General features: G+C 38.3%; 1 protein-coding gene across 1 annotated transcript in view; it reads right to left on the bottom strand.

Moving 5' to 3' along the window:
- The window catches only part of lrp1bb (low density lipoprotein receptor-related protein 1Bb), a 281,139-nt gene that overhangs the window by 52,175 nt on the left and 215,782 nt on the right, over positions 1-13,182 (bottom strand). Inside the window, exons 43-50 of the mRNA XM_042426612.1 lie at positions 12,703-12,907; positions 10,220-10,412; positions 7,164-7,289; positions 5,942-6,070; positions 5,621-5,740; positions 4,631-4,744; positions 4,289-4,438; positions 3,952-4,074 (exon numbers count right to left, since the gene is read on the bottom strand). Coding sequence (XP_042282546.1) covers positions 3,952-4,074; positions 4,289-4,438; positions 4,631-4,744; positions 5,621-5,740; positions 5,942-6,070; positions 7,164-7,289; positions 10,220-10,412; positions 12,703-12,907 — 1,160 coding nt within the window. The remainder of the gene's footprint in view (positions 1-3,951; positions 4,075-4,288; positions 4,439-4,630; positions 4,745-5,620; positions 5,741-5,941; positions 6,071-7,163; positions 7,290-10,219; positions 10,413-12,702; positions 12,908-13,182) is intronic.

Raw genomic sequence — 13,182 nt, 5'->3', positions numbered from 1 at the left:
ATTACAATTTCATGGCAATCCATCCCATACTTGTCAAAACATATTTTCACAAAATCACAAATGTCAACCTTCTGTTGACGATAAAAAGTCAGGGGATCATCGTCTGGCAACTATGAATGTCCATATAATTTAATAATTTTGTGCCAATCAATGTAATAGATGTAGAGATATGTCACTGGATAAGTGAAAATGGTAACATGCTGGTGGCACCACATGAAAAGTCAGGGGATCACCAAGTACATTACGCTTCATCCTTTGGGCACCATGGATATGTGTACCAAATGTCATGGCAAATCCATCCAATAATAGCTGACATTTTACTATAAAACAAAAATGTCAACCTCATAGTGGCACTATGAAAAGTCAGTTATTAAAGACAGTAGGACTCATGCTATGTGGACCACAAATGTTCATAAAGAACTTCATCTCAATCCATCTAATTGTAGGAGATCCAGTGCCCTTCCTTTCCTTCAGCTAATGTCTGTGAAAGCCAACAGAATGTCTAGGCTTAATTAACAATAACCTTCAACCTCAAGAATATGGATGTATATTCAACTTTGGTTTGGAAATTCCCTTAAAGGTAAACTGAGAGTCCTTTCTGAACGTTAAAGTGTCAGTGACTCTTCACAGAACAATCCCTCTCCCATTCAACCTCCAGAGACTTCCCAACTGTATCAGGAAGTGGGAATTATTTATTTAAAAAGCAGTTACATTCTTTCATTAACTCCTCAAGTCTCCGAAAAACACTGAATTTAAAGACTCTTCCTTGGAAAAAAGAGAGACTGTTTTACCACAATTTAACCTCATCAGCTTATTTTGATGAGTTGGGACAATTCTATCACTAAGTTTCTATCTATCCCAAATTCTCTTTCTCTCCCCTCTAACTCCATGCTTACACACACACACACACACACACACACACACACACACACACACAAATACCAACACATTTATCCTCCCCCTTAGGTTTTACACTCTGGTGTGACTTCAGATAAGAACGTTTGCCAGACACCAGTCATAAATTAAAGGAAGGCTTTGCTTGAGTTTTCTGTGTTTCTAAAGCCAAAGTTTGATTCAGTGTTTATTAGGGATATGTTATGTGTTTATGTTATTCACTAAATTGCTGTTAAACTCTATATGACTTGTAGGAACTGGATGTGTGTATGAAGGATAATATTGATGGGTGATATCCAGTACAGATAATTTGGAACGACACTATGTATGTGTGTAACAAACTGCAGTTATTTTATTTTCTAACCTTCATATATACTAGGTACTAGACATTCAAAAGTTTGAAAAGAATCAACATTAGTAGTTATAAAATAGAACATCAAAAGAAGATTTGTTAAATAACTATAGTCTATTTTCATTAGACTGAACTGATTGCTGTTTAACATTTTTGTATGAGACTATATAGTCAGCAAAGACTGCATTTTTAATTTTATTGTGTAACCTAATCAAGTTGTTCAACTCAAGTATTGGGATAGCTGATTACATTATGGATTTGTGTTGTCTCTGAATGTTTGAGTAATGTATTGAACTATGCAGGTCACGTGTTTTCTATCAGACAAAGGATTTTCTGGTTGCTGCCAGAGGCTAGGATAAAATAGTGTGTCGGCCTCTGCCCTCATTTTTCTTCTTCTTTGTATCTCCATTCAGTCGCACATCATGTCCCTAAGGGCCTCCGCCATCTTAACTCTCTCCATACTTTCTTTTATTATAGTATCATGTGATTTCCTAAGTTAACTTTCCTTTCTTTTAAGCTACGTGAAGTACTGTAACTCCAGTGAAACAAACTTTATGTTGAAATTCTTCTGCACTTAGTAACTTGAAGTATAGTTTAATTTCGGTAATTTGTCAAGTTATTTAGTAAGAAAGTCAGTGTAGTCAGTCAGGAGACTTCAAGGCGTAAAGCTCTTAATCTTCATCTGCTTCTATGATTAAAGAGTTGGTGTTGTTTTAACTGAACTCTCCAGTGCACCTAAAAACCTACTTTTTTAGAATGGCTTTCTCATAATATTTCATAAATTCAAGTGTGTGCTCTGGGTGATGACTGTATACTTGCTGTGTTGAGATGTGAGATGTCTGTATGTGTTCTTGAATGTGTCTTTCATGGTTTTTGTGTCCTATTTTCTTTGTGTCCTAATGCCACTGTAAATCACTTTGTAACCTGTATTGAAAAAGGTGTTATATAAATAAATAAATAAAGTTTTACTTAAATTCTTCGAGAAGTTGGTTAGTCAAATTACTTTAGCTTCAATTATAATTTTCCGGTAGCTACGTTATTATTCAAACATTTCACTATCACGCATTCATAACTTCTTATTCATCATTTGGAACCTATCACACTCTAGTTGATTATTCATTTATCTGTTTGCATTGATATCTCATTTATTCACTTGTTAACCAACTTAGTTAAATAAATATGCATTTATCAGTGTGTCATTAGGGTTAGGGTTGGGGGGGGTTAGGGTTAGGGTTAGGGTGGCTACAATTTAAAGCTTCATTTTAAAGCAGAGATTTAGATCCCTGTATTATTACACACTACTTCAGACGTGAGATTGATAAAAAAAATGTTTTCTGTGTCTCCTTCTGGCACAGTTGAAAAATAAAGGTGGGTAGTGCCCTGGTTATTACAAGGTTTTTTATGTTAATAAATGTAGATTATCCTACTCAATAATTGTTGTGTATTGCAGTCTGGACCAAATCGGTGGACAGACTGACTGTCATTCCCATCCCTAGAGCCATAACACATGCGTGACTAATAAAAATGAAAAACAATGGAAGGGGAAGCAACAGAATTTGTTTGTGTGCACGTGTGTATGTGTGAGGAATAGGATGTACTTGGTGTTTATAATTGCAAATTCCAATAGTTACATCTCTCTTACCTCACAGAGAATGCAGTGCAATACTCCTCCAGGTCTGCACACAGATGACAGCACTAACGTCTGACTGTTTCATGACCTCTTACACTTTAATTGGCTTGACCATACAGTATGAGACAGTGCACTGAGCTGACAACTCATAATACAATACAGGTAGCGAGTGTTTTGACACTGTGTGTGTGTAGACTGTTCCATCAGATCTAATTACATTGTGCATGTGTGTGATGGTGATGAAGCTTAACAACTACTCTGACCATGTACTTTAAAGCACCCAGTCCGTTTTGCTCTGATGCCAAAACCAATGATATGTGAATGGGTATGTGTGCAAGCTGTTGGTTTTGAGGGCAAATTATATTAATCCATACTATGACTTAATTACGGTTCTCCTGTTTAATTGGGGAGATCTTGACTTTGTCATGGTGAGTTCTGCATATATTATCATGGATCAAAGCATAAGCAACATTGCTCTTGCTGCCTCTGGTGAGGGAAGAAGAGGAATGGCATTGTAATGTGTAATCCTTTCAGATGACACTGCATTCCACTGAACCCACATTCCCATCTTCAATATAACCATCTCAGTGGCTGATGGCTCATTAATTAATTGTTACACTGCACTACTACACTACAGTGCTGTATATTATAATTCAGAGAGAAGGGTAAAAAATAATCTCCTCAACAGCCTCACTTTGAATTCAGGGTCGGAACTTGACTTTCAAAAAAGCAGCATCATCCACTTCAGAAGTCTCAAACACACAATAAGGGGGAGCAAAACAAAGTGACTAGAAATTGCCTTATGGCATGATAAACAATCATCTCCTGTCTTTTTGTTTCCTTCTTATACTGTGTGCTGTATGTAATATTTGTTGCAGGCCTGTATCTATTTAAATGACAAACACATTACAACAAATAGCTTCTTGTTAATGGAAAATAAATATCCTTCCATCCACAGACAGTGTTGTGTAAAGCCCCCAAATATGTCATTTATTTCTTCATGTTAAAGAACAAAACACCTTTTTAGTTTATTGTGTAGAAGCTCTACCATAAGAGGTAAGTTTTGTTGTCTTACCACACTGGAATTCATCTGCTCCGTCTTCACAGTCTTTTTGGCCGTCGCAGAGCCATACACTGGAGATGCAGTTCCCACTTGGACAAGCAAAGTGGCCCTCCTCGCACTTCTGCCCATGGGAAACTGGGACAAACAACAAAACCAAGTCAGTCCTCTGGGAACTCGTGATGATTGAGGTCAGTATCTTTTCCTAAGCGCTCTCTGAATCTCTTATCCCACTGTCACAATCATCTCTGAAAATGAGATCAGTCTTAAGTGTTTTCTGACTGAAGCTGGCATCCTTACATCTGTCTCTGAATGCACATTCAAAATGTGTATCTTTGTGTTGGTTGCTCACCCTGGCAGTTGGTCTCATCGGCGTAGTCTCCGCAGTCGTTTGCACCATCGCAGATCCATGAGGGGTGGATGCACAGTGAGGTGGAGTTGCAGCTGATGAAATCTTTTTCTTTCACCCCCAGCTTGTAAAAGTGAGAGCAGTCGTTGTGGTCTGAATACAAAACACAGCACCACAATAATTGTCTGTCACAGTGGCAGTGATGGTGAGGGGGGCAGCATTCAATCTCATGCGAGTGACGAGTACAGATTCAAGTTACTGGATCCAACTGATGTGCTATAGATAGAGCTGAGTGTTTACATTTTCTTTTTAACTGCAATGCAAAACACAAGCCAAAGGACTTACTGCAGTTTTTTTCATCCGAGGCATCGGCGCAGTCAATGACCTGGTTACACCAGGCTGAGCTGGGTATACAGCTCCCATCCTTGCACGATGATTCTGATGAGCCACATGTGACATCTGGGAGAGAGAATTAGCATTTCAAAAAGATAACAGAACAGAAACAGCACTCAGAGACAGTTACAGGTACAGCTCACAACAATACTTACAAGCTCTTTCTGGAGGTGGTGAAAATTAGCTCTTGGTTGCAAACTGCCTAACTGAAAAGGTTTATGAAGAGTCTGTGGACTGCCTGTACTAAAAAATTGCTTGAATATCATGACCCTCTTAGTGTTGTGCAAGAGCAAATCACACTTAATATTTGTTTTGTTGTTTATTTACCAAATACTGCACATCGATTCTTGTCATTTCACCCCTGCATGTTATTACCAAGATACAACTTACATAATCCTGTAACTAAATGTTCTAATGGTAAAAAGAATAACTTATTGTTGGTGCCCCATTAAAAAGAAAATGCAACACAGGAAATGACATATCACAGTGAGATAAAGTCCTTCTGAGATCCCAGAGTGATGACTTGCAAGGTTCACATTAATTAAGAGAACAGCACTGTCTTCTTGTGGACTCAATCAGCTTGGTAGAGTATTAAGAGTCTATACACTTCCACATTTTCCCACTGTTGCTAATTACAGCACAGAAATACACACAGCTGTACTTTTTTTTTCCTTATTTCACCAACAAGGTCAAAACTTACTCAGTCTGGACATACTGGGGACATAGAGCATTGTCCAGACTCTCAAAAGCAGCCTTTTAGGGTGGGGTGTTAGGAGCATCTTTGAATTTGTGAACTCTTTATGATCTTGGGGCTCATTAGAGAGTGAAAGCTTAGCACAGCATGTGGCCTCGCGTGCTGTATTAATATAAGCATTAGTGTGGCTGGATCCTGCCCTCAGAGGCAGGACGGATTGAAGAGAAGATCAAACGGTCGTGACTCACTGCTACAGAAGGCTTCATCAGAGTTATCCCCACAGTCATCAGTCCCGTCACAGAAACGACTGTTGGCCACACAACGTTGGTTGTAGCAGGGCCTGAAACCCTTCCGGCAGCTCCTGTTGTCTGAACACAAAGGCATGCATAAATATGTTAAATATGACCAAAAACCCCTTGGTCCAGACATGACCTTGATGGAAAACAATCAACAGGTGCTTTTAGCAATTAATCTTATAAGAATTCTAAACCAAACCAACATCTATTTTTCTGAAATATTCTTATCTGAATATGCTATATACTGTATGTATGAATATATGTGTTTCTTACCACAGTATTGCATCTTTTCATCTGATTTGTCTTTGCAGTGGGCGATTCCATCACAGGTTAGCTGGTAGTTAATGCACTCTCCATTCCCACACTCAAATTCACTGTGGATGTTGCAGGAGGAATTTTCTGCTGCAGAAGAAGGGGAGGGTCATGAACAATGACTATCAAAATCTCAAAACTTAACTGTGTATATTGAACTAATGTCAAACATACAGGTAAAATCAGAGGCTACATTTCAATGCATAGTGAACTCCATTTTTAGAGCATTTTCTTCAACAACCCAGTTCTGGGTCAACATTTGTAAATGTCATAACTGCATTCAATGACCCCATTATGCTTATACTTCAACTTGAGGGAAATCTGGTATATTCTTATCTGCAATTGGTAGCTAGTTCACATTTGGTCTAGTATAGTTATTTAAAAATAAATCTCAAAATTGTACTTGTAGTGATTTCCGTCATCAAGCATACAGTAAATTAAAACATACTCTGACAATATCCCTCTCTGTTCTGCTTGCAGCTTCATGATTTAAAAATACAAACCTTCTTCCTGCTCTAGTTTTGAATGGAAATGGGATGTGGTAGGAAGCCTGTATTCCTCTATGATATCCAGGCCATCATCCAACTCTTCTGAATCATTTTTCATGTCTGCTGTGGCCAAACTTCCCCCGTTTGAACAGTCTCTCCCACGTTATGGTTTATCCTCACATTGTGTTTCAAATTCAAACAGCAATTTGTCAAATTAGGAAGCCAGACACCGTTGCAATGCTTGTTTCTTGTGACTTTAGGCAGGTAACTGTGACAAACATCCTACTCCTTTGAACTTTGTGTTCTGCTGTCTGCATAGACGTAAAGTCACACAACATTATAGATTTATTTTCCTCAGCAGTATTGACTATGATCGCTGGAGTCAGTACAAACTTACTGATTAGTCAAAGAGGAAGAGACAGCAGCTAGTCATGCTTTCTTGTTTGTGTGTGGTGATGTAAAAAGGAATCAATTCAAAAATATCAAAGGTCCATGTAAACAGCACAAACAAGATCTTAACCTGAGTGTGGACAGTAGCCAGGTTACACTATGCATATAAATGTAGACAATGACCAAGTTCAAAATAACAAATCCATAAAGCGTGCCATTAGAATCAATATTTTGTACTGAGACTGTTCTAAGGGTTAGCAGAGGTGGCCCCTGTATAATTAAATCTGAAGCTCCTCATGACTTACACACGCATCTGTTGTCATCCAACAGCACACGTTCTCCACGACAAGTGCAATTGACCTTTCCATACGGGGTCAGGAGACAAAGGTCACCGCAGCCTCCATTCATGTGTCGGCATGGGGACAGCTCACCTTCAATAAAAATCAAACACAACTGATTAAGCGGTCAGAAGCAGTCAAATCTCCTGGGACACACTTCCTGTTTTAGTTGCCATCAGTCTCAGATGTTCAGTGCATTAATGCAGTTATCTGGTGAGGAAGCATTGTAGATTATGCTTTACAAACTTAGGCTCAGCCTTCCTCATCTATTATGTTATTAATGAGTTATATTCCAAATAAATTTTAAAAATTCAGTGACAGAGCTGGAACAAAATTTGCATTATCTTCTTCTCATAGGATGGATTTTTCCCTAAAAGACTGGCAAATCTGAAGAGAAGATCTTGCTTCTTGAACTTGAGGGCTTGACACCAAACCTGACCTTTCCAGTTAATGGCTGCGATAGCTGATATGGATTTTGTCCTGTAAAATCCCATTAAATTAGAGATGGAGAAATCTTGATGTGTCATGCTGTGGTTATTCCAGTTACTAGCAGGAATAAGAAATAGACCACTAAACCAAAAAGATATAGAGCAATTGTCCAATAACTAATTTCTAGAATAGATTTTAAGCTTTATTAAGAATGGGGTTGATGTAAGGACAAAATACATTTTGTTTAAATTTAAAGGATCTTAAGTGGCCAACACATGAGTAAGAGGGCATTTCTGTACGAAACATACCGTACTAATACTGACTACAGGCAGCTATCCTCACTGACAGGTAGCAGGTGTACAATGCTGCATATTTTTTGTCTTTCCCTGCCTGGGGTGCTATATGAAAAGGCTGTTTGTAGCTCTGTGGGAATCATGAAATGCACTAAAGCGCATGACCAAACAGCAAGCATAACCAGTGAAAGAAAATGTAGGTGGTAGTCTAGTCTGAGAAAAAAAACTGTAGAAAAGAAGCTTAGCAAGAAGAGACACAGAACCAAGTGCAAGTGTTCAGAGACAAGCATGTCCATTGGAGACCCTCCATTATTACTTACCCTCCAGTCATACGGTATTTTATTCATGAAAGATGAATATATAATAATATATATTTACAGTCAGGATATTCTTGACTAAAACAATGCAATAAGAGGTTAACAATATAATGACTGAAAAGGACAAAGTGATTATGAAATCCACCAATGGCCAATGCACATTACACAGTAGACTTGCAGCTGTGCCCATGCAGGTCATGGGATGTTATTGTCACTGTTGGGGAGTAACTAGTTACATGTAACGGCATTTCATAAGTAAATTAATTAAAAACAATTGCAGTAGTAAACAACAATAATAAACAATAATAAAATGAACAATTACAAACCAATATGTCGGTGATTACAAAGGGGTTACATCTAAATATACTACTTTCGGTAAAAAGCGTACATGTAGAGTATAACAATCATTCTGTTGCTTTGCATCTTGTTACTGTGAAAATTTGAGTGCAACACCATCAAGGGTAGGATGGCTTACAAGGAGCTGTCTCTACATCCAGACAGGGGCTGTGTTCGGGATCGCATACTAACATAGTACCTACTACATAGTGCCTACTACATACTTAATCAGTATGTACTGAACACTGCCTACTAAATGAACGATTAAGTATGGCATTACCAGCAGACTGTTCACACTGAAGTATACTCAAGCAAGACAGTCGTGTGACTGCATCCCATGTGACTGCATCATATGATTGATTGCCTGTCTCATCTGGCCAGCGGCTCCTCACATCTCTGAAAACGTTGCAGCAAATTTCCAAACAGGCGTTATTTGGATAAACTGACCACATATTGGAAATCTATATGGTTACTTTCTCACCTAAAAAGATATTACTACTTAATGAAGTGACATTAACAGCTTTTAGCCCGGCTCAAAATCTAATCTAGCAAGAAATTCTTAACTAGTAATCTGTAACATATTAGATTTCTAAAGTAACCTTCTCAACACTGGTGATTATTTCCCATGACAAGATAAACAAGGAACTGTGTACGTCTCAGCATCAGAGTCCAACCTTTGGGACACGCTTAAGCCCACTTCCCTTTGCCCTACTTGGAAATTAAACTTCATACAGCACTTTAGAGACTCCCTCAACACCATAGGCTACTTTTTTATTAATTACCTCTAAAACTTAAGTGTCTAGCCTTTCTAAATAAGACCTTCTTCATTTATCATTCCTGTTGTTTTTGGACATCAAAATGAGAAGCTCTTTTAATCTTTTGCTATTTGTTAGTATAGCCTGGCCAATATATTAGTGGACCGATATTATCAGCCAATATTGACTAATAACAGATACATCTGTGTAGAATATTTGACTTTTATAGTATAATATGTTTTTGTTGTATTTGGGCATTCCTATTACTATTTTAAACAATTCTATTAAGCTTTTATAACATTTACTGCATAAAATGTACTTTTTTTTAAAAGCCTTCACTGTCATCTTTGATTATAAAGCTTTTTGTTCAACTGTATATAAATATCCTAAATATCATGCCTAATACATATCTTTGTCACCAATGAATCCTTGCCAAGCTGCTTTTTTTAGGCTATGTTTTTGGAAAAACAAAAGATTTTTATTATTATAATTACTTTGTATTCACAAATATTGATATTGGCCTAAAATATCAAAAATCAGTCTGGCTTTGTTATATAGTCAAGTGTTATACCACTGAAAAAACATTAAGCCAGAGAGGGATGAAAGTGTATCCAGTCCTCACAAAAAAAAAAAAAAAAAGAAAACAGACAAGTGCATACAAACTGTATAAGTGACACAAATAATTCTCGTTTAGCTATAGTAGAAAGTGCATGAACACATCTATTTTGGTCTATTTTCCTAAACCTCACAAACATAATAAATATGCACATGTACAAACCCCTGCCCATAAGCATGCATGAACACCCAGGCACCTGCATACACATCATACACAAATATTTGCAGACACAACACTGCTCATTAAATTAAGTATCTCCAGGTGTTTAAATACTCACAGTTGTTTGTGTCCTTGGCCACAGCTATAATTCCCATTGGTTGATGAGGTATGTCTGCTCGTAATACCTTGGTGTCACCGCCTGTGTGCTTGTTTGATCGCAGCACAGACCTGCGGGCCCAGTCTGACCAGTAGATGAAATCTGCATAGATGGCGAGCCCATAGAAGTTCCCGGGGCCTGATTTGACAATGACCTAAAAATTGTAGAGCGGAGACATTAGGACTGCTTTACATCACGCTTTTCAGATCTTAGGCTTATATGTCAAATGCTACTCTGGTATGCAGCATTTGTGAGTGATTATTTATGCATAGATGATACAGCCACAACACAAGAGGAATTCATACATTTGGTGCTGTCAATATTTGCACTTCCACCCACAAACCCATCACACATGTCTGTTCAAGATCTGGCTGGAGAAAGCATCACCAGAATTTTGAGTGCAACCCTAGGAATAAATCTGGAGAATAATGTTTCGACTCATTAATCAACACATCACCCCTGCTGCCCACATGACTGCTTAACCCAGATGTTGGGGGAGTAAATGACAGTGTCATTGGCAGGGAGGCAGGAATCCATCAGATCCCTCCTTGTGGGACTCTCTGGGCTTGTGGGGGGGGATCAGGGCCTCCAGCAGATCTGTAGTCTCAGCCATTAGTGGAACAGGTTTGTAAGCAGCATCACATTAGCCCTGTGCCATACTGGGATTAATAGGACAGGTGTTGATTAAAGGAGCCCAGCGTGTGGATGCAACAACTGGCCATCAGATGAGTGAGAGTCAGAGACAGAGAGAGAAAGAGAGGGAAAGATAGAACGCCAGATGGGATGTAACATACTGATAGGAAATTAGATTTGGGAGACATTAGGTTTACAGCCAGAAACATATTACTTGTGTGCTGAAATTGTGTTTTGGATAAATGTGAACATATTTCATGCGATCTTATCATTCTAACTTCAAGTATTCCACTCTGTTACTATTCAGCAGTATTCAAATATCTTACTTCAAACGCCATTGTCAACAGACTCCTACCTGATTACTTCAGTGGTAACATAAACACATTGAGAGCACATTGTTGACATTGAACTCAAATGACACTCAATTTATATTTCCTCTCTTCATGGTAAAAAGGGACATCTTTTCTCCACTACACATGCTGACATCTTGCCTTATCATGCACTCCACTGCCCTTTGTGAAGCACTGCCTTCATTAATGGCATGGGTCTCTACTCTCAAAATGGCACGGCTCTTGTTCTCCTCTGTCGCCAACCACACTGTAAGCATATAATGGCACTGCTGCAGTGAAGAGGATTACCGGGACACTCCATTGCCATACTAGTCTACATTCATGTTTCAACACACAATTGGTGCTCTATAATGCATTTTATTCTATAAAGAATAGTAATCTATAAATAAAATAAAATAAAATTAAACAATCAGACTCAGAACACACTTAAGTGACAAGGAGACTTAATCTTCCATATCCACAACAGCCAGTCCTTGTATACAGTGGAAGGAGTTGTCTTAAGATTTCCACCACTGCAGTTTGTTTAAGTGCTGAGGTTGACAATCAGCTATCTCTGTTTAATTTACACATTTTAATTGGAATGGAGAATCTGCACCCAGAGTGCTCTCATTGCAAAGCCTTCATTAGCAGGACAAGGCTGCAGAAAGGGCAGGTGGGGATCCGAAGTTGAAGACTTTTTGAGCCTGGTGACCCGGCTCAGCAAATATATGGGTAGCTAATTGAGATGGGCCAAGGTGCTGAGCTGCAGAGGTCGTGTCAAGCAAAAACTGAAATCCCTAGCAAAAAATTGTATCTCACACTGTAATCCTTCACACACCAGGGATACAGAAGATATAGCCAGTTTTACATTACAATATGCATGCAACTTTTCATTCACAAAATGATAACTCGCCTCACTGAGCTTCTTTACTTTAGCAAGGAATGCCTTTTATGATTAAGCAAACATCTACACTCTAAAAGATGAAATATCAGAAAGAGCGTCATGAGGTATCTTATCACTTGTATTGAGTTCTAGGAACACCAACAGGTATCGGGGAGTAAATGGGAGACAGAAAAAATGTTTAAAAAGGGCAGATAAATTTGAGATGTGTTCCCTGAATATGCACCTTGCTTCTCAGGTGTTTTGTGATAAAACATCCACATCACTGAGAAGCACGTGGAAAATACATCCTAACTCATGAGTCACTGGGTCTCTTTCATAAAAACATTTTTCAATTTGCAGGAATTTCAAAGGGTACAATACAAAAATGTGCAGCTTTAATTAAAATGCTGCCCAGTAATTGCAGTTATAATAAGATTATTAAAAATAAAAATAAAATATGTTTTACAATTGTAGGGAGAGATGTTTCTACAAAAGACCCATTGTATTTTTTTTGTATTTAAAAGCAATTTGGTGCTGCTGGGTGTTCATTTTTGAAAAAAAAAAAAAAAAAAAAATAGGACCACAATTTTCATACTCACATATCTGCTGGAACCATCATAATCACATCTCTCAATTTTGCCAAGGCTTCCATCTGAAAAGTAGAGCTTCTCTGCTTTGTGATCAATGGTCAGTCCATTGGGTGTCAGGATGTCAGAGCTGATGATAATCCTCATGGTCTTGCCCGCTAAGGTGGATCTCATGATGCTGGGCCTCTGCTCATTCCAGTTGGTCCAAAACATCAGGCTAAAATGTGCGAGGAAAACGATAGCAAGAATAAGACATTTTTTAAACTGTAGTCCTCAGCAATTTATAAGTTGCAAGTGGCTTCATTTTAATGTGTAGATAACATCAGAGACTCTCTCACTCTCCAAATGAAGCACTACATTACTTCACCTCAGTGCATCTACAAATTCATATCACCTCAGCAAGAACTATGTGTAGTCTGAAATTGGATCAATGAGCAGCAATGATGGCTTTTTATAAGAGCTGCTACACCAAAATCTCACCAAGGGAACTCT

The sequence above is a fragment of the Thunnus maccoyii genome, chromosome 11, assembly GCF_910596095.1.
Source record: "Thunnus maccoyii chromosome 11, fThuMac1.1, whole genome shotgun sequence".
NCBI classification, from domain to species: Eukaryota; Metazoa; Chordata; class Actinopteri; order Scombriformes; family Scombridae; genus Thunnus; species Thunnus maccoyii.
The sequence above is the reverse complement of the archived record's forward strand: the minus strand, read 5'-3'. Positions and strand labels throughout refer to the sequence as shown.